This window comes from Pocillopora verrucosa, chromosome 7 (assembly GCF_036669915.1).
Source record: "Pocillopora verrucosa isolate sample1 chromosome 7, ASM3666991v2, whole genome shotgun sequence".
NCBI lineage: Eukaryota > Metazoa > Cnidaria > Anthozoa > Scleractinia > Pocilloporidae > Pocillopora > Pocillopora verrucosa.
The window spans coordinates 22,403,225-22,425,724 of record NC_089318.1 but is presented as its reverse complement, the minus strand read 5'-3'; the positions used below and the strand labels follow the sequence as shown (position 1 = coordinate 22,425,724).

Here is a 22,500-nt window from a genome sequence, read left to right as displayed (position 1 = left end):
TTGTTTTATAATAAAGAATCCGTTAAATTCCCCAAGCATTACTTTCAATTTTCAAAACAAACTTTATTTCCAAAGCGAACAACAATTTAACATTTTTGCCTGAAGTTTTTAAGTCTCCAATACAGAATCTTGAAGTAAAATGTTCAGTGAACTTCAGCCGAATTATGGCTCATAAAAACACACGAGTTTTTTCACATGACAAGGTAGAAAACAAACTGTTCAAGGCGAGTGTTTTTTGAATGAACGACAGCCGAATTCACCGGAACATGAAGATCGCACGTGATGACAGCGCCGCAAAACTCGGCTGCAGTGACTAATGTGAATTGCCACTCAACGTATCGGAAAGGATATCAGAGCAAGCTCTTATTTTTTCACTCGAAAGGCGGCCGATGTAGTTTCTGAGGCTTGCTTTACTGTGATGACCGGAGATCGCCATGATGAGCAGGCCGCGATGAACTTAGCATGATCATATTCGCTCAGACACCGTCATGATTAGTATGAATTTTAACAATTATGCCAGTTTGGTTATATTTTTCATCATTTCTGTTTTGTTCTGTTTTGTTTTTGAACACTGAACTTTATATACTATACGAGTGTTAGCTGTGTTTGATTTTTATTACCGTACGTAAGCTTGCAATCTAACTGAGCGTGAAAAAATCTTTAAAACTCGGAATGTTTATTTTGTTTTTCCTTTGAGGATGGCGCCTGGTATGTTTACAAACCTTTGTTTGATTCTTTTGTTGCTACTTGCCGACCCGCTTCAGTTCCGAAATTTCACTTTCAATTATCGGAAAACAGCTAAAAAGAAGTCCCGGAAAAGCTCGAACATAGTACAATTGCTAGATGGCGTGACAGCTGTAGCTCAATAGGTCTATCTAGAGCGTGCTCTATACTCTCATAGAGCACGCTCTTTCAACCAATGACAGCGCGCGTTATATCCGAACTTTATTATAAATTCTAATCTCTAAAAACACTATTCTACTCCTGACTAGCAGTTGTTTTTAGATAAACGTCAATCTTTCTCTACTCACCAGAAAAAGGTGCATCACCCAGAGGAAGAAAAAGAGTTCCACGGATTCGTCCTTCTCTCACAAGAATTCTCTTCACTCCATCCGCCATGTACCCCTTCTCACACGTATTGCTAGACAAAGGCTGCAAAGAACTTGATTCCTGCGGATCCGTATGGCCATCAAAACAGTCCAAGACGACTTTGTAAGGTTTAGTGACATCAGATTTTACCAGTCGAATTCCTTTTCTCTGTCTAGGTGATGGTTTCATGCTCCATAACAGTTCCATAGCTGAAACTCCGCAGTAAGATCCACCAACAGACGGTTGACTACAAACATCAACCTGGCCATGTTTGGTAGCGATGAAGTGAGCGTGGGAATCAAACACCTGCCCGCTATCTCCAACGACTCGTGCCCCCAGTGTAATCTTCTGCAGTGGTTTCAGTCGAACTACGTTAATCTTAGTTATTTTGTCGATGAGTGAGAATTTTGGCCACAAGGTAATCATCTTATTTGAGAGTAACGACAAAATTGCCTGAGATGCGCTTACTGAGTAAACGACCTACGACGTCAATTTTCTCTGTTTCATCGTTCTAGACCAATTTATTCCTTTGGCGGCATAAGTCGTTTTCTTTCTTTTTTTTTTTAAGAGGGCATGGTAACGAATCGTGCAATCTGATTGGTTATTGACCCGGTCAGAATTTTCCTATCTCTGCCCACGGGCCACGGCAACGCTTTCGTGAGTCGCCGAGTACATCCTTACTTTCGTTGCCACTTTTTATAAATATATCTCGTTTTTCCAGCTGCGCAGTATTTTGTAGCAAAGACGTCGGTCACTACCCCAAGCCGATAAATAACTTATGAATCCTCTCTTTTCTCTCTCAAATCACTTTGGTTGAGAGACAAATATTGGTTTCAGAATGAATTTGTATAAGCAATAGTGTCATTACGTTGGTTGACAAGGGACCTAAAAACCGTCTGCAGTTAATTTTGATCGTTCATAACAAGTACCAAGAAAGTTGAAACGTGAGATATTCGGTTACAGCTGAACTAATCGATGGATTTTTCATGCATTTAATATCTGAATTATCTCAAACAACTTGGTCGTAGTGAAAGAGCGAGCGAAATCCCCTTGTGTCTCGTTGAAGTGTTTCATTCGAATTTATTTTTTGTAAGGGAAAGACCAGATTTACACACGCCATTGCAGCAAACAAACGAGCAAACTCCCACAACTTCAAAATAAAAAATTAGAATTTACTCACAGTTAATTTCCTTGCCGTTTATTTAATAAACCGCGGTAAATCTTTGTACATGAATTAATCGTCAATGAGAGTGAAAAATACTTTCCGTTAGACCATTGTCTGTTTTTGAAGCGAACATGGCCCGTATCAGTCCTTGGTAAAGTAGTTTCGTTGTTTTTCAAATGTGAACTGTGCTTTTTCTTTCTTACGCGCTCTCTAATTGACAGGTGTCAGATTGTGACAGATACTTGTAAAAATGTTTCAAAGTTTCTTTGGAAGCCTTTTAAATCACCTTTACCAATACGCAAATGAAAATGTTTCGGTGGAGCATCCCTCTTTAATTTGCATCACCTCTATTTTAACTACCATTTACTCGCTCAAAAACTATTCAGTTTATGGAAGATCTTGCCGTATTTACAAGCCCTAAATCATTCGGGTTCTTTCGGAAAGAGTTTCGTTAAGTTTAAAAAAAAAAAGGTTATTTACCGGCTAAGGGTCGGTCCGTATGGTGAAAAACTATGTCCTCGGTCTTGAAAATGCTGCCCTCGGCCTTAACGTCCTCGGGCAGCATTTTTCAAGACCTCCGTCACAGTTTTTCACCATATGGACCTCCAAGCCGGCAAATAACATATAAAACATTCGTGACAGTGACGCATTGTTCCCGAAAGGTCGGACAATAATTTGACCCGAGATTGAATAGGGACATTCTTTTCGTAGATAGGATCTTAGGAAGTTGACAACTAAAAAGGGACTAATAAACAGAGACAACTAAGAGAGACAACTTAAGCTATAAGATTCTAGGTTCAAACTCACGCCATATCATGAGGGCATAGGAGAAAAAGCTCCGGGAAAGGCTCGCAGCATGCATTCTACAGAGATGCTGTCATTTCTGTCATCAATGCAAAGAATTACAGTAACGCTTGCACTCGGTAGGTGTCTATGCGGTTACTTAAACCTGTTAGGAATGGATCCGAAAGTATCATATCCTTTATAGTAAAAAAATGTTGCAGGCATCCTATGACCATCTCTGAAATGAAATTCATATGTTCCATCCTCATTAAACGTTAATTTGTCACTTTGTACTGTGAAATGTGACTCATTGGAAACTCCATATTTTGATATTAGTTTAATTTAGTTTCCTTTTCATTATCATGTCCCATTTCATAATTAAAACAGTATACAGGTACAAATCCTAACGTTGCTGCTTGTTTAACACCATCCACACATGAGTTATTTGCAGCATCATTACCATTTGTTGGCGTAGCTAAATTGATTATTCTTTTATTTGAATCAGTGGACATGTGTTGCAGCTCCATTCTACTTCTGCTGTGATCACTAAAAAATTAGTTGATATTCTTGAAACTGTCTCGCAATTAATTGTGGCTGATATGTCAACAGATGAATGGTCAATAGATACTGAAGGAAAATACAGTTTAAATACCACTGTATATTCACCAGTTGTAGGTTCATACATGTTTAACCCAACACGAGGTGAATAATACCCTTTGCGCTATCCAAATGTAGTTTCATTTCATAGGATTTTTATTGAACTGATGAGTCTTTTTTAATGAATTTAACCTCTTTTATGTTATCTTCATCACTGAATTGTCCACTTTTGTTTATGATGTATGCAAATGTGTTTTTCAAATCTGTGCTACCAAAAGACTGATTCAGTATATCATGAACGTAATTGTGATAATTAGTAGTCATTAGTGTATTATTATTGTTGATAGTTGTATTGACAAAATTAGCATAAGCAGCATATCTGCTTTCATGTGATTGCGCCTGTTTGGCATTACTTATACTTCTGTTGTTCATATTCAAATTACCAGTCGTTACTCTTGTACCATCGGTTTTCAAATAATTGCTCGTTTTTGTATTAACATGCCTTGCATTGCTTCCATCTGTTGCACTTGTTGGGTCAGCTATATTAATCACCTTATTGCCTTTCATATCAAGACCTTTTGATACATTCAAAGTGAAGGTTTTACTGTCAACATATTCCTTATGAACCACATCTTTATCACTATTGTCACTACTATCATAATCTGGTATTAATAACCTGCTTTTTAATGTTTGGGGTAAAAGATTGTCCATATCTATTTTCTTAGTACTTCGTAGTTCTTCGGATGCTGTACCACTGAGCTCTAGCAGACTTGTGGCAAGCTAGCTAGGTAATTTGATTAAATCTGTGGTGACGAACTCCCTGCATTCTGCTTCTTTGAAAGTCAGGTGTGTTACAAATAAGTTGTTATTGCGTAAAACAAAAATTCATTCGCAAAATAAAATGCATTTTAAACTGAGTGGGAGAACTGAACATGAAAATGGTTGGTTCAAGCTCATGACGTTTTCTTCTTTTAGCTCGTTGGGGCTTTACGCTTTTGTAAGGCCCTGGTTGCGCCAACAGGTATGGCTCTCATACGGGGATTTTTGCCTGATATATTACAACATGAGGTATGCAGAGGGCAGTGCAGGTCATGTAAAAGGTTTTAATTGTTTGAAATTATCTCGATTAAAACTGAGGCTAAGTGAAAGCTAGGAAGGGCTTGGTTCTATTATTATCAGGCGGCCGATATATTGTTAGAAAAACAACAACGACAACAACAATAACGATAACGACCAACTGCATGTATTCCCATGTACGTCATTGGGAATTTAAGAGCAATTTTGCTCCCTGTTAATCCTTTACCTACATAAATCTGATTGTTAATTCTCCCCTCAAGCTGATACACATTTCCTTGAATACCAGTTACGAGACTTTGGTGTTAAATTACGATGACAAATTCTATCTGATGAGTCAGAGGATTCTCATTCCCTGTTTGCAGGATAGTGTGTGGATACCAAAAGAAGAAATTACATGATAACACTTGTGTGAGTTTAAGGGTTTGGCTAATTAATTGAATTTACACGTACTGACTTTAGCACCATTTTTATCGATCACACAGAATTAGACATTCTTAAAAAGCTTTCAGAGAAAATTTCTCCCTTGCAGTCATTTTTCCTCCATACCTAAGGGGAGAAAATAATCAATTTTTGAATTAATATCTTCACAAAAATTTTGACCATTGATATTCGGGTTGCAGAAGGAAAAAGTAATGCGCACTATTATAAACAGATTAAGGTAATTAATAATAATAGAATAAGTGGTAAAATTCTTTTGTTAAAAATAGATGATATGTAGACAGCATTTACGAAATAGTGGCTTTTTCCCCTGTTTACATAGTGCCATCCGAGCAGGACAGGGTTGGCAGGATTCTATGCAATTATGAAAACTCGAGACGGACTAGTAGGTGTGCATAAGAGGATTCTCTGACCCCTCGGATTTGAAAAGATGAAGCTATGCAAACATTGAAGAGTACCTCATTGCTTTCAATAACATCTTTCCCCAAAATTAAATTACATGCGGATCCCTAAAATTGAAATGGTTAGGAAAATTTATTTTTGACACTACATCTGGTGTCGAACTCTGTTTGGATAATTATGAACAGGGCTACGTGCCTTGTATATAAGTCCTTTCCCCCCCTTTCCCGTAGAAATGTTTTTTTAAATCAGAGGGCGTTTAGACGTTTTGAGCCGCAATAATAGCTCATAATTTTCTTTGGAAATGTTGCTTAGATGCCCTACAGGCACTTCTATAAATCACGAAAGCCTACTGTAAAGGCACTCTTCAGTAGTAATAACGTAAGTTAGTTGGTTACTTCAGGATTTATTTCTTGTCTATCAAAACGCTAAACTAAATATTTTGATTTTCCGGGTTTAAATTTAAATTTAAGTTTTCTGCACGACTGAATTGAATGGATAATTCGCAATTCATTACGGTTTCCAGAAAAAATTAAGAAACTTCAAACAAGATAGCGGCAGAAAGCTTTGAATGAAAGCAATTCCAAACGTGCAGGCATAGTGTTTGGGGACGTTGAACCGAAAAGATTTATTTACCTACCGCGTGAGACTGTATCGTCCACGGGATGGAGAAGTTAGAGGTGTTTTCGCAGAAAGTGTAAAATCTTTGGCCAGCAGTCTTCTTGTGCTCTGGCATGTGCAACAGTCTCCCCTCCCCAAGCTAGGTAAGGGTCAGCACCCCATTCTTTAGCAAATTTGCTGAAAGAAAAATCGCAAAGAGGAGAGTAGGGTGGTTCGATGAGATGTCCCGCTTGGGGATAACTCAAGTTTGTGCACAAATGTTCTTTTCCATTCTCCTTTAAGCGATCAATAATGAACTTTACTGTAAAATCGGTGGGGTTGTTCAAGTCATCGGTTCCAGAAACCAGCATGATAGGGCAATTGATGTTCTCAACTGGTGTAATAGCTGAGTATTTGGAGACTGTTGTTGGATTCATGTAATCAATGTCAGTTGGTTGGGCGAAACGATAGATGCTGCCCTTTTCTGAGGACACCACTCTGCTCTCATTAGGGGGTTTGATGTCTGAGACTCTCCCTTTTAATTGGAAAGGGAGAAAGTAGGCGATTACCAGAGGTGAAATAGCTACAATGGCCTTTATTGGTGCGATCTGATAGCTTGCCATCAACAATGCAATCCATGAACCATAGCATATAGCATGCATGCCGATACCATGTGGAAGCACTTTAGGGTGACTTATAAGCCAGCTGGCAGCTTCTTCAAAATAATCCAAGTTTATTGAAGATGGACACAATGGTTGATCTTCATAGCCCAAGTAGGCCAAAGCAAGAGTAGCGAATCCACGAGATGCCAAAAGTGAAGCCTTAAATTCCACTATTCCGCCTGCAGCACCAAACAGATCTATGACTCCTGTAAAGATAACATTGCCTGATTGAGTGCAAGATATGTCTGATACGTGCAGCGGAGATCCTACGATTAAGATATTGCTTGATTCAGTAACAATCGCTTATAAAATAACACGTCAAAGGCGGCTTTAATTATGAACATGTGAATAACTTTTAAAATTTTTGGACCACTCAAAATGGCGGACTTATGATGACAAATTCCTTCTGACATCTAAAAGGGCTGCTGTTGGTCTCGTCAGATTCAAGTTTTTATACTACCTGCCAGGAATCAGCCGTGAGCAAACGCTTGACACGAGTCTTAGAAAGAAATTGAGAGGCTCAGTACAGTCCTCAATCTTTTTGTGGATCGCTCAGTTTTGTTAAGGACTGCATTTTAAAATGATTTTCCGATCACCACACGACTCTCTAGAGCTTACAATCAGGAGGAAGTTAGACATATATATATTGAAGCTGGATAAAATTGGAACCAGGTGTTTTGGCTAAAAATTAAACTAATAGCTTTGTTCATCGGAAATATTCATTTGAATTGATCTACCGTAAAATAGACGACTTGTAATTCTGTTTTGCAGGTAGTATTTCACATTACCGATTAGTTGAGATCAATTCATCAAAATAATAACGATGCAATTCATCCGCTTTATCTGTTCAATGAAAAGAATGCGCTCCGCCTCGTTTTCTTTCAAAAAGTCGTTGCAAGAGGAAAGGAGCGTCTCGCCATTTTCTGAATGAATCTTCATAATCATTACAAATTCTTCAAATATGAATCTTGCATTAGCTGCTTTATCCTTCACTAATCATTCTACTCAGTTGTAATCGGACAGTTTGCTGTTATCGGACACCTGGAATCGGACAGTTGAAGCAATCATATTAGGTCCACTCAGCTAAATCCACCAATCACAGTATTGATCACGATAACCATAGAAACAACTACTTACCCTGAAAAAGAAAAAAAAAAAAAACTGAGGAATTTCCAAATTGAAGAAAATTTTTTTTCTTTAGACATTGTCTCCACCGCAATTGTTTGTCCTAAATGTATTTGTTTTATTTTTTTTCGGAAATTGCGAACGGTTATGATTAACTGGTAACAGGATTTTGAGTCGTCCAATACTGTTAATCGCGTTCGTCCGATTTTGTTAATCGCTCGTATGATCACACACCAAAATGGAGTCCACTTGGTCCTATTACCATTATGTTTAACTGAAGTTGCATACAAAGCTTTGTGCATTTTTCCATGATTTGATAAAATCTATTTCGCTTTACATCCGTTGAGGATTTTAATGATTTATTTTAATACTTCAGTCACTTGAGAGTGATCCAATGTTTTATGTAATTAGGAAAAATAGGGTAGCAAATAAATAGTAATATTCTAGAAATGCTCTTAGTCTATATTAAAAAGATTCTATTTAGAGCTCTGATTGCTTTAAATCTATTTTACATCCTTTTTGTAGGTTGGATAAAGCCAAAGACGTCAATGATAATGCGAGCGGCCAAATGTCCTCCTCCAAATATGCTGGTTCGCAGTAATGGCGAGAACTAGCTAACGAACACACCACGCTTAGGACTCTCTGTCTTTTTAACTGTTCCGTTTAATTACTCGCTTCTCCAATTCACAACAGATTTTAGTTACGTCCAATTTTGCTTCATTCTTTGTAAGTCTGGTTGGTCTCTTTCGACACCCACACTTTGATTCTCACTGACTTGTGCTGCTAGAAACTCACTTCAGCTACAGAATTCTGTCTCTACTTCTGCACAATCTACATTCTTCTACTAGGTAAGTTCTAGAGTACATGCTTATATATTCGCTTTTGCTTGCTGAAAATTAACAACAACAGTAAAACCTGCGACTGCGTTAGCCAAAACAAGAACTTTCGTTATTGGTCCAACTAGGCACGTCCACTTGGAAGTTACACAGGACAGTCAGTCAGGAAACTCATCAACAAAATCTCAAGCTTACATAGCGTTGGACTTTTCAATCCATATAATAACAACATTCCAAATATTAACGAATGACCAAATCACACGGAATCGATTACAAAAAATGACTGACTAAACTAATGAGATACATTAAAAAAATTACTCATTCTGATTGGTTAGATCAGTTTTGATCGTACACGGCTGTTTTGACCGAACGTACAATGTCACTTGCAGAGTTTGAATAAATTATTTTTGCACTTGATGCCCGTGCTTTTCTTTTGCATAATTTTATAATAAAGTTCGGATATGACGCACGCTGTCATTGGTTGAAAGAGCGTCCTCTTTGAGAGTATAGAGCCTAGAGCTGAGCTAAAGCTGTCACGCCAAAATTTACTAGTGCTTATTTATTCCAAATTAAACTCGAAATTATGTGATTACTTATACTAACTGGCAACCCCGAAGATCCCTGTAATCACCGGCCCATCTCATTACTGCCAATGCTATCTAAAGTGTCTGAGAGATTAGCTCAGCGTCAGTTCGTTGACTACATAACCACCAACAAGAAGCTGTCTGAAAATCAGAACGGTAATCGAAAGTGTCACTCTACGGAAACTGCTCTCTTACACGTAACCGATGATTTTCTCATGGCCATTGATAAGAGTGAAGTGTTTGTTGTCGTGCTACTAGACATGTCCAAGGCATTCGCTAGTATCTGACATGACCTTCTCCTTCAGAAGTTACAGAGCATAGGCGTTGCCTCTTCGAGCTTGGAGTGGTTTCATAATTACCTGTCTGGTCGTAGCCAGCGAGTGCGCATTGGGGATGCTATCTCAGACCCGCTCCCTCTTAAATACGGAGTTCCTCAGGGTTCTATCTTGGGGCCTGTGTTATTTACCATCTATGTAAATGATCTCTTGTCCGTTCCAGCCCACTGCAAATCTGTGTGCTACGTCGATGACTGTAACTATACCTATCCTTTCGCTCTACTGACGTCGCTCGCGTATTTGGTTATCTGAACGAAGATAAACCCAGCTAAAACTAAAATCTTACTAGTTGGTGTTCCTCAACTACTGCGGAAATTGCCTCCAACGTCAATTTCACTCTTGGAAAAGGAAATAACACCAGTCCCTGTGGCAAAGGACCCTGGAGTCTACATCGACCAGTCCTTAACATATAACGATCATGTTGCTAAAACTACTTCTAAGTGTATTTTCAAACTAGTACAGATTTGCAGGATTAAACACCTCTTGGACAGGAAACCCTTTTACTTTTGATGAACGCTTTTGTTTTTAGTACAATGTATTATTTTTCAACTGTATGAGCCAACACATCTCAAAGAAATATAAAGAAGATTCAGCTAGTGCACATCTTTGCTGCCCGTATTATATTAGGTTTTAAGAAATTTGAGCACATCTCCCAAGGTATAAAATCTCTTAATTGGCTCGCTGTTAAGGAGAGACTTTATTTTTACGATGCTGTAATGGTATTTAAATGTGTAAATAATTTAGTTCCGAATATCTGACTAACATGTTTCTCCCACGATCTCGTATTCATAGTAGGGTAACAAGATCATGTAATCTGCTCCACATCCCACGATGCCGTCTGTCCTCTGGGCAACGTGCATTCACGTATCGCGGATGCAAATTGTGGAATAACCTCCCAAATGACTTAAAAGCAGCTGATAATGTAAACGCCTTTAGGCTCCGCCTACTGAATGCGCTCCTTGGTGGAAATGTAACGCACAGATGAATTATTTCAATCTTCTATTCTTGTCTAATTTTTGTTTTAGTTCACGGGTTTTTTTTAACGTGTACTGGCCTTTTGTATTTATATTGTACTAGCCTTAGTTTTCACTTATATATATTTTTAGGCCAATACAATGTTACTATAATATTATAATAATTTTAATGTAGGCTTTGTAACTGAAAAACCCAGCTTGGGAGTTACAATAAAACGTATGTATGCATTTATGTATGTATGTAATGCGTTTACTCGACTACGTCTTGTTTTTCTCCTACACTTCTTTCGTGCTCTAGCCGCTTCTTGTGTGCTTTACAACAGAGCAGATTACAATCTAGGCTTATCTATTCGTTAAATGATGAGCTATCTCGTATTTTTCTCATACATATTATTACTACGGAATCATATGATTTTCCTCGTGCAATTTGGAATAAATAAGCACTTGTAAATTTTTCAAAGACCACAAATTTTGTTGGTCTTTGAAAAAATTTATTATCGCTTATTTATTCCAATTTAAACTCGAAATCATGTGATTACCTATATTAACTTATTACTTCATAACAAAAAAATTTTACCACTGTTACTTGATAACATAAAATTTTACTTAAGCTTAATGTAAAATACTGCTGAAGGCTACAACACATCGTTTAATGTTGTTTACTCGAACAGGTTTATTGTTATTATTTTTTACCTCAATGGTAACTCTTGCATTCAAACAATGTGTCTTTGGATAAAAAGATAATAAAATAGAAGCCTTCGTAGGGGCTTGAAACAAACACGATTTTCTAGGAGTTTCTGCATTAATAAAAATGGTTCAAACCATTGATAAGACCACATCTTACATTCATTTATTCTTTCAAGATCACCTTGCAGCATGGAGAGATGGGGTTGGGGTTTGCAGACAAACGTTTGCGGCGCGCCGTGAATGAAATTGATCTTTGCTGATCTGTTGAAGTAGCACAACAGTAAACTGAAGAAAAGCAATATTTTCTGAATTACGACCCCTAGTATTACACACAGGTGATCAACCCAAAAAGTAATTATTGGTTAAAACCTGAACTGTATGTTTAACACTGTTGTCACTTTTAAGAGATCAGGACACATCTGGAAAGTTCAATAGCGGATTCTGATTCTTTCAAATTCTAATCTGTAAAAACACTATTCTACTCTCGACTAGCAGTTATTTTTAGATAAACGTCAATCTTTCGCTACTCACCAGAAAAAGGTCCATCACCCAGAGGAAGAAAAATAGTTCCACGGATTCTTCCTTCTCTCACAGGAATTCTCTTCACTCCATCCGCCATGTACCCCTTCTCAAACGTATTGCTAGACAAAGGCTGCAAAGAACTTGATTCCTGCGGATCCGTATGGCCATCAAAACAGTCCAAGACGACTTTGTAAGGTTTAGTGACATCAAATTTCATCAGTCGAATTCCTTTCTTCTGCCCAGGTGATGGTTTCATGCTCCATAAGAGTCCCATAGCTGAAACTCCGCGGTAAGATCCACCAACAGACGGTTCACTACAAACATCAACCTGGCCATGTTTGGTGGCGATGAAGTGAGCGTGTGAATCGAACACTTGCCCGCTATCTCCAACAACTCGTGCCGCCAGTGTAATCTTCTGCAGTGGTTTCAGTCGAAATACGTTAATCTTAGTTATTTTGTCGACGAGTGAGAATTTTGGCCACAAGGTAATCATCTTGTTTGAAATTAACGACAAAATTGGTCGAGATGCACCTACTGAGTCAACGACTTATGACGTCAATTATCTCTGTTTCACCGCTGTAGATTAATTTATTGCTTCGGCAGCATAAGTCATTAACATTCGTGAAAGAGACGCATTGTTCCAGAAAGGTTGAACAATAATTTGACCCGAGATTGAATGGCGACGTTCTTTTCGTAGATAGGATCAAAGGAACCTGACAACTCAAAAGGGACTAATAAACAGAGACAACTAAGAGAGACAACTTAAGCCATAAAATTCTAGGTTCAAACTCACGCTTTATCATGAGGGCATGAGGAGAAAAAGCCCCGGAAAAAGTTCGCAGGATGCATTCTACAGAGGCGCTATCATTTCTGTCATCAATGTAGAGAATTAGATCAACGCTTGCAGTCGGTAGGTGTCTATGCTGTTTCTTAAACCTCTCTTATTCTCTGTAGTAGAAATGTGTTGCAGGCACCCTGTAACCATCTCTGAAATAAAAGTCATGTGTTCCATTAACATTAAACGTTAATTTGTCATTTCGTTCTGTGAAATGTGACTCATTGGAAACTCCATATTTTGATCTTGATGCTAAAATTTAGTTTCCTTTTCATTATCATGTCCTATTTCATAATTAAAAAAGTGTATAGGTACAAATCCTAACGTTCCTGCTTGTTTAACACCATCCACACGTGAGTTATTTTCAGCATTATTATCATTTGTTGGTGTAGCTAAATTGATTATTATTTTATTGGACATATTTAAATCAGCAGGCATGTATTGCAGCTCCGTTCTACTTCTGCTGTGATCACTAAACAAATTTGTTGATGTTCTTGAAGCTGTCTCAGAACTACTGGTGGCTGATATGTCAACAGACGAATGGTCAATAGATGCTGAAGGAAAGTAAAGTTTGAAAACCACTGTATATTCACCAGTTGTAAGTTCATACATGTTTAACCCAACGCGAGATGAATAATACCCTTTTGCGCTATCCAAATGCAGTTTCATTTCATAGGTTTTTATTGAACTGATGAGTCTTGATTAGTAACTTTAACTCCTGTAATGTCATCTTCGTCACTGAACTGTCCACTTTTGTTCATGATGTTTGCAAATGTGTTTTTCAAATCTGCACTACGATCTACTACCAACAGACTGATTCACTATATGATGAACATACTTGTGATAATTAGTAGTCATTAGTGTATTATTACTGTTGATAGTTGTATTGACAAAGTTAGCATAAGCAACATTTCTGCTTTCATGTGATTATGCCTGTTTGACATTAGTTATACTTCTGTTGTTCATTTTCAAATTACCAGTCATTACTCTTGTACCATCGGTTTTCAAATAACTGCTCGTTTTTGTATCAACATGCCTTTCATTGCTTCCATCTGTTACACTTGTCGGGTCTGCTACATTAATCACCTTATTGCCTTTCATATCAAGACCTTTTGATACATCCAAAGTAAAGGCTTTACTGTCAACTTATTTCTTACTAACCACATCTTTATTATCAGTGTCGCTACTATCATAATCTGGTATTAATAACCTGCTTTTTAATGTTTGGGGTAAAAGATTGTCCATATCTATTTTCTTAGTACTTCGTAGTACTTGGGATGCTGTACCACTGAGCTCTAGGAGACTTGTGGCAAGCTAGCTTGGTCATTTAACTAAATCCGTGGTGACGAACTCCCTGCATTCTGCTTCTTCGAAAGTCAAGTGTGTTACAAATAAGCTGTTATTACGTAAAACAAAAATTCGTCCGCTAATTAATAGGCATTTTAAACTGAGTGGGAGAACTGAACGGGAAAATGGTTGGTTAGAGCTCATGACGTTTTCTTTTTTTAGCTAGTTGGGGTTTCACGGCTTTGTATGGCCCTGGTTGCGCCAACAGGTATGGCTCTCATACGGGGATTTTTGCCTGATATATTACAACATAAGGTACGCGGAGGGCAGTGCAGGTCATGTAAAAGGTTTTCTTTGTTTGAAATTATCTCGATAAAAAGTGAGGTTAAGTGAGAGCTAGTAAGGGCTTGTTTCCATTCTTATCAGGCAGCCGATATATTGATAGAAAACAACAACGACAACAACAATAACGATAACAACCAACTGCATACATACATACATACATACATACATACATACATATACTTTATTTAAGCTCGAAATTCAGTGTAGCTGTAGAGCTAATATCTTTGAGAAAAAAAGAGCTAAAATGAAATAAAAATATGCTATCTTACAATTTCAATATTATTTATAAACTATATACAACTAAAAGCTAAGAGAGAAAACTAAGAGGGAAACATAACTTGTAGACCTTCTGTGGAAAAGCTTCATATCTGAGGATCTCCTGCTTGAATTCTAGAGAATTTAATGTTCTGTAAGTGTCTGGGAGAGAGTTCCATATTTTGCTACCTAAGTATGAAAAACAGTGATGACCGTATGTCTTTGTTTTTGGGTTGGGAAGGGACATGATATGATTTCCCATGTAAGTCATTGGGAATTTAAGAGAAATTTTGCTCCCTGTTAATCATTTACCTACATAAATCTGATTGTTAATTCTCCCCTCAAGCTGATCCACATTTCCTTGAATATCAGTTACGAGACTTTGGTGTTAAATCACGATGACAAATTCTATCTGATGAGTCAGAGGATTCTCATTTCCTGTTTGCAGGATAGTGTCTGGATACCAAAGGAAGAAATTACATGTTAACACTTGTATGAGTGTAAGGGTTTGGCTAATTCATTGAATTACACGTATTGACTTTAGCACCATCTTTTATCTATCACACAGAATTAGACATTCTTCAAAAGCTTTTAGAGCAAATTCCTCCTTCGCATCATTTTTCTTCCATTCTTCCATATCCTATGGAGAGAAAATAATCAATTTTTGAATTAATATCTTTTCAAAATTTTTGACTATTGATCTTGGGTTGCGGAAGGAAAAAGTAATGTGCACTGTTATAAACAGATGTAGGTAATTAGTAATAGAAAAAGGAAGAGACTGTATCCAGAATAAGTGGTAAAATTCTTTTGTTAAAAATAAATGATATGTAAGACAGTATTTACGAAATAGAGGACTTTTTCCCCCTTTAAATAGTCCCCTCCAAGCAGGAAAGGGTTGGCATGCAGGATTCTATGCAGTTATGAAAAACCCTAGACGGAGTAGAAGGTGTACATAAGAGGATTCTCTGACTCCTCGGATTTGAAAAGGTGAGGTTATGCAAACATTGAAGAGTACCTCATTGCTTTCAATAGCGTATTTCCCCAAAATTACATGCGGATCCTTAAAATTGAAATGGTCAGGAAAATTTATTTGTAACACCACTGCTCCTAGTGCTGGAGCTCTGTTTGGATAATTCTGTACAGACTACGTGCCTTGTATACAAGCCCTCCCCCCCCCCCGTTTAGATGTTTTGAGCCACACTAATAGCTCATAATTTTCTTTGGAAATGTTGCTCAGATACCCTACAGGCACTTATAAAAATCACAGCCGCCTATTTAAAAGGCTTTCTTCTGTATAAATAACGTGAGTTAGTTGGTTACTTCAGGATTTATTTCTTGTCTATCAAAACGCAAAACTAAATATTTTGATTTAACCGGGTTTAAATTTAAATAAAAGATTTCTGCGCAACTAAATTGAATGTATAATTTGTAACTCAGTACGGTTGCAAGAAAAACTTAAGAAACTTCAAACAAATAGCCGCAGAAAGCTTTGAATGAGAGCAATTGAAAACGTGCAGGCATAGTGTCTGGGGACGTTGCAGGCAGATCTCCTGTAAAGATAACATTGACTGATTGAGTGCAATATATGTTTAACATTTGCAGCACAGATCGTATAATTAAGATATTGCTTGGATTCAGTGACAATCGCTCATAAAATAAGACGTTAAAATTTTCTGAATGAATCTTGAAAATCATCACAATTTCCTCAAATATGTATGGTACATTGGCTGCTTTATTCTTCACTAATCATTCTGTTCAGTTGTAATCGGACAGTTTGCTGTCGTCGGACAGTTGAAGCAATCATATCACGTCCGAGTGTTAATCACTCGTATGATCACAGATCGAAATGGACATTACAACTCCATAGCGGATTAAATGTGTACCTCAAAAATTGAGGTTGTTAAGTATTCATATATTCAGGCTATTGTTCTTTCTCATTACTTATTCATTCCGATGAGTTTGCCGACATGCTGGCATGCTTCCGAAGATCGTGAAGAGCGCAACTTCTTTGATGTAGGTGAGATATTTTTCTTTTGTTAACAGATGAAATAAACTCTCCCGGGAATCTGCTTGATTCGGATCAAAACAAAACGATCGGCGCTCGAAATGATAAACTATTTTCGCTTTTGCTCTTCGCAGTGATTACAACAACTCGTTCAAGATCCATTTTTAAATCTTTTGCGACGCTCTTTAATCCTAAAAACATATTAAGGCTAAAAATACACCGTGAATAGAAACTAAATCCATTCAAATGATTGCAGTTACTCGATCTCGAGTTCATTCATCTCAAGACAATGTAAACAAAAGGATACAAGATCACAAGTCTGTTCGCGTAAGGTAGCTTAATTACACTATTGTCCAAGTCTTTTGAAGTACCTTCCGCAGTTCCTTTGGTCTTCTTCCAAAATATCTCACCTTTTTCGAAACGAATAAAACCGACACGTTTTCGGCAGCCACCGAAAGCAATGCCCAAAGGAATAAACCGAGCCTTCGAGGTAAAAAATCCAGCGGTGTCACCCATTTCAGAAAGTCACATTTAATCCGCTATGGAGTTGTAATAAGTCCACTTGGTCCTATTACCATTATGTTTAGCTGAAGTTCATCCTTTGTTCTTCCACACAAAGCTTTGTGCATTTTTCCATGATTTAATAAAATGTCTTTCGCTTTACATCCATCACGGATAACAATAACAAATAACATCGTCTCGTCCAATACTGTTGATCGCGGTCGTCCGATTTTGTTAATCACCCTTACGATCACAGACCGAAATGAAGTCTTCTTGGTCCTGCTACCATTATGTTTAACTGCAGTTCATCCTTTATCCTTCCGTACAAAGCTTTGTGCATTTTTCACTTTACATCCATCATGGATTAAAATGATTTTTTTTAATACTTCAGTGACCTGAGAGTGATCCAATGTTTTATGTAGGTAGGAAAAATAGGTTAGCAAATTTCTGTGTAATATGCTAGGAATGCTCGTCATCTGCATTGAAAGGATTCTATTTAGAGCTCTGATTTCTTTAAATCTATTTTACAACCTTTTCGTTGGGTTGGATGAAGCCAAAGACGTCAATGATAGTGTTAGCAGCCAAATGTCCTCTTCTAAATATGCTGGTTCGCAGTGATGGCGAGAACTAGCTAACGAGCACACCACGCTTAGGACTCTCGTACTAACTTTTACTTTTTTCTTTAATTACTCACTTCTCCAATTCACAATTTATTTTAGTTGCATCCAATTTTGCTTCATTCTTTGTAAGTTTTTGTTTTTCTCTTTCAACACTCACACTTTGACTCTCACTGACTTGTGCTGTTATAAACTCACTTCAGCTACGGAATTCTGTCTCTACTTCTGCACAATGTCGACATTCTTCTGTTAAGTAAGCTCTAGATTACATTCTTATATATTCACTATTGCTTGCTGAAAATTAAGAACAACAGTAAAACCTAATGGTTATGACTAACTGAATCAACCTCTGACTGCGTTAGCCAAAACAAGAACTTTCGTGCGGGTCCAACTAGGCATGTCCACTTGGAAGTTATGCAGGACAGTCAATCAGGAAACTCATCACCAGATCTCAAGCTTACATAGCGTTGGACTTTTAAACTCATACAGTAACTACATTAACGAATGACCAAATCACACTGAATCGATTACAAAAAATGATTAACTAAACTAATGAGATACACGAAAAAATGATTGGTTAAGATTAACGCAGTTTTGATCGTACGCTATTGTTTTGACCGAATGCACAATGTCACTTGGAGAGTTTGAATAAATTATTTTTGCACTCGATGCCCGCGCTTTGCTCTCGCATAATTTTATAATAAAGCTCGGATATAACGCACGCTGTCATAGGTTGAAAGAGTGAATGCCGTTTACTCGACTACGTCTCGTGTTTCTCCCTACACTTCATTCGAGCTTTAGCCGCTTCCTACGCGCTTTACAACAGAGCAAAGAACAATCAAGGCTTCTCTATTTGCTACATGATGAGCTACCTCGTATTTTTTCATGCATATTATTTTACGTAATCAAATGATTTTTCTCGTGGAACTTGGAATAAATAAGCACTTGTAAATTTTTAAAAGACCACAAATTTTGTTCATCTTTGGAAAAATTTACTCGTGCTTATTTAATCCAAATTAAACTTGAAATCATGTGATTACCTATGCTAACTAAATACTTCATAACAAAAAATTTAACCAATGTTACTTCGTAAGATAAAATTTCACTTAAGCTTAATGTAAAATACTGCTGGAGGCTACAACACATCGTCTAATGTCGTTTACTCGAACAGGTTTATTGTTATTATTTTTACCTCAATGGTAACTCAAAAGGTCTTTGGATAAAAACAAATTTAGACGTCAGATATTGACTCTCCTTTCCAGAAGAATGCCAAAGCATAAGACAGCGTGGATAAAAAGAGAATAAAAAAGGAGCCTTCTTAGGGGTTTAAAACAAATTAGATATTCTAGGAGTACTTGCATTAATGAAAATGGTTCAAACCATTGATAAAACCACATCTCACAGAGAAACGTTTGCGGCGCACCGTGAATGAATTTAATCTTTGCTGATCTGTTGAAGTAGCACAACAGTAAACTGAAGAAAAGTAATATTTTCTGAATTACGACCCGTAGCATTACACAGAGGTGATCAACCCAAAAAGGAATTATTGGTAAAAACCTGAACTGTATCTTTAACACTGTTGTCACTTTAAAGAGATCGTGACACGTCTGGAAAGCTCCTTAGCGGATTATGATTCTATTCAAATTCTAATCTCTAAAAACACTATTCTACTCTTGACTAGCAGTTTTTTTTTAGATAAACGTCAATCTTTCGCTTCTCACCAGGAAAAGGTCCATCACCCGGAGGAAGAAAAATAGTTCCACGGATTCTTACTTCTCTCACAGGAATTCTTTTCACTCCATCCGTCATGTACCCCTTCTCAAACGTATTGCTAGACAAAGGCTGCAAAGAACTTTCTTCCTGCGGATCCGTATGGCTATCAAAACAGTTCAAGACGACTTTGTAAGGTTTGGTGACATCAGATTTTACCATTCGAATTCCTTTTCTCTGCCCAGGTGATGGTTTCATGCTCCATAAGAGTCCCATAGCTGAAACTCCGCGGTAAGATCCACCAACAGACGGTTGACTACAAATATCAATCTGGCCATGTTCGGTAGCAATGAAGTGAGCGTGTGAATCGAACATTTGCCCGCTATCTCCAACGACTCGTGCCCCCAGTGTAATCTTCTGCATTGGTTTCAGTCGAACTACGTCAATCTTAGTTATTTTGTCGACGAGTGAGAATTTTGGCCACAAGGTGATCATCTTCTTTGAAATAACGACAAAATTGCCCGAGGTGCACTTACTGAGTCAACGACCTACGAGGTCAATTATCTCTGTTTCGCCGTTCTAGACTAATTTATTCCTTTGGCAGCATAAGTCATTTTATTTATTTTTTTAGAGGGCATGGTAACGAATCGTGCAATCTGATTGGTTATTTGCCCGGTCAGTATTTTCCTATCTCTGCCCACGGGCCACGGTAACGCTTTCGTGAGTCGCCGAGTACATCCTTACTTTCGTAGCCACTTTTCATAAATATATCTCGTTTTTCCGGCTAGGCAATATTTTGAAGCAAAGACGTCGGCCACTACCCCAAGCCGATAAATATCTTATGAATCCTCTCTTTTCTCTCTCAAATCACTTTGGTTGACAGACAAATATTGGTTTCAGAATGAATTTGTATAAGCAGTAGTGTCATTACGTTTGTTGCCGGACAAGCGACCTAAAAACCGTCTGCAATTAATTTTGATCGTTCATAACAAGCACCAAGAAAGTTGAAACGTGAGATATTCGGTTGCAGCTGAAGTAATCGATGGATTTGTCATTCATTTAATATCTGAATTATCTCAAACAACTTGGTCGTAGTGAAAGAGCGAGCGAGCCATTACAATAAACAAACGAGCAAACTCCCACAACTTCAAAATAAAAAATTAGAATTTACTCACAATTACTTTCCTCGCCGTTTACTTAATGAACAGAGGTAAATGTTCGTACATAAATTAATCGTCGATGAGAGTGAAAATCCTTTCCGTTAGATCATTGTCTGTTTTTGAAGCGAACATTGTGGTAACAGTCCTTGGCAAAGTAGTTTCGTTGTTTTTCAAATGTGAACTGCGCTTTTTCTTTCTTACGCGCTCTCTAATTGACAGGTACTTGTAAAAATAATGTTTCAAAGTTGTTTTGGAGGCCTTTTAAATCACCTTTACCAATACGCAATTGAAAATGTTTCGGTGAAGTATCTCTCTTTAATTTGCATCACCTCTATTTTAACTACCATTTACTCGCTGAAAAACTGTTCTGTTTATGGAAGGTCTTGCCGTATTTACAGGCCCTAAATCATTCGGGTTCTTTCGGAAAGAATTTCGATAAGTTAAAAAAAAAGATAAGTATGTTATTTACCGGCTAAGGGTCGGTCCGTACGGTGAAAAACTGCCTCGGCCTCGGGCAGCATTTTTCAAGACCTAGGTCACAGTTTTTCACCATACGGACCTCCCAGCCAGCAAATAACATATATTTCCGCTATCTAAATGCAGTTTAATTTCATAGGTATTTTATTGAACTGATGAATCTTGATTAATGAATTTAACCCCTGTAATGTCATCTTCATCACTGAACTGTCCACTTTGTTCATATGTATGTAAATGTGGGATTAATATCAGTACCTGGGCCGAAGGCGCTGTGTAACAGAGCCATTTAAATTTACGATAAAACGGCTTATGTAAAACATTACCAGTCAACAACCCTTATGCAATTAAGGTCAAATGAATGGCCCTATGTAATAAATGTTTTTAAAATGCACGACCTTAAAGTTCGTAAAAAGCGCCCGTTGAATGTTCGTAAAATGCGACTGTTAAATGTTCGTAAAATGCGACTGTTAAATGTTCGTAAAAAGCGCCCGTTAAATGTTCGTAAAATGCGGCTGTTAAATGTTTATAAAATGCGACTCTTAAATGTTTGTAAAATGCGACTGTTAAATGTTCGTAAAATGCGACTAAATGTTCGTAAAATGCGACCGTTAAATGTTAGTAAAATGCGACTCTTAAATGTTCGTAAAATGCGAGTGTAAAGATAACATTGACTGATTGAGTGCAATATTTGTTTAACATTTGCAGCAGAGATCGTATAATTAAGGTATTGCTTGGATTCAGTAACGATCGCTTATAAAATAACACGTTAAAATTTTCTGAATGAATCTTGATAATCATTACAATTTCTTCAAATATGATTGGTGCATTGGCTGCTTGGGCTGCTTTATTCTTCACTAATCATTCTGTTCAGTTGTAATCGGACAGTTTGCTGTAATCGGACAGTTTGCTGTAATCGGACATTTGAAGCGTCACGCCCGATTTTGTTAATCACTCATATGATCACAGATCGAAGTGGAGTCCACTTGGTCCTATTACCATTATGTTTAGCTGAAGCATTATGTTGCAAGAAAAACTTAGGAAACTTCAAACAAAATAGCCGTAGAAAGCAGGCATAGTGTTTGGAGACGTTTAACCGAAACGATTTAAGAATGGCTGCCTGTCAGGATCGAGAATTGTCCGTCAACGACCATTTTGATGAATTGCTCATATTTTGCTCAAAGATACCCTTTGATAAACTATTTTCAAAAATCATGTTTTTAAGTTTCAGCGATTATTAAATTTTCATAAATTTGCGAAAATCTGAAAACGCGGTTTTCAGGCTTCCGGAGCTCAGGCTCCGCATGACGCACAGTCAAAAATTAACTGCGAAAACCAAGCCCCGTTTAAGGACGAAAATGGAATCAATCAACACCAAACTTCACACGATATTAGGACAACTATTCTCATTCAATTCTAGTGAGTGATTTTTTTTGGG

The 22,500-nt window shown here is 37.5% G+C and overlaps 2 protein-coding genes across 2 annotated transcripts in view; both read right to left on the bottom strand.

The window, feature by feature from the left end:
• The window catches only part of LOC131775223 (bile acid-CoA:amino acid N-acyltransferase-like), a 5,778-nt gene extending 4,263 nt beyond the window's left edge, over nucleotides 1-1,515 (bottom strand). The window contains exon 1 of the mRNA XM_066170296.1: nucleotides 1,032-1,515. Coding sequence (XP_066026393.1) covers nucleotides 1,032-1,515 — 484 coding nt within the window. The remainder of the gene's footprint in view (nucleotides 1-1,031) is intronic.
• Nucleotides 1,516-6,222: 4,707 nt separating this feature from the next.
• Nucleotides 6,223-19,942, bottom strand: LOC131775164 (bile acid-CoA:amino acid N-acyltransferase-like). The gene is made up of 2 exons (XM_059091254.2): nucleotides 19,440-19,942; nucleotides 6,223-7,016 (listed from the first exon to the last, which is right to left on the bottom strand). Exons 1-2 carry the CDS (start codon nucleotides 19,921-19,923, stop codon nucleotides 6,223-6,225), a joined length of 1,278 nt encoding a protein of 425 aa, XP_058947237.2. The 5' UTR covers nucleotides 19,924-19,942.
• Between the last annotated feature and the right edge of the window lie 2,558 nt (nucleotides 19,943-22,500).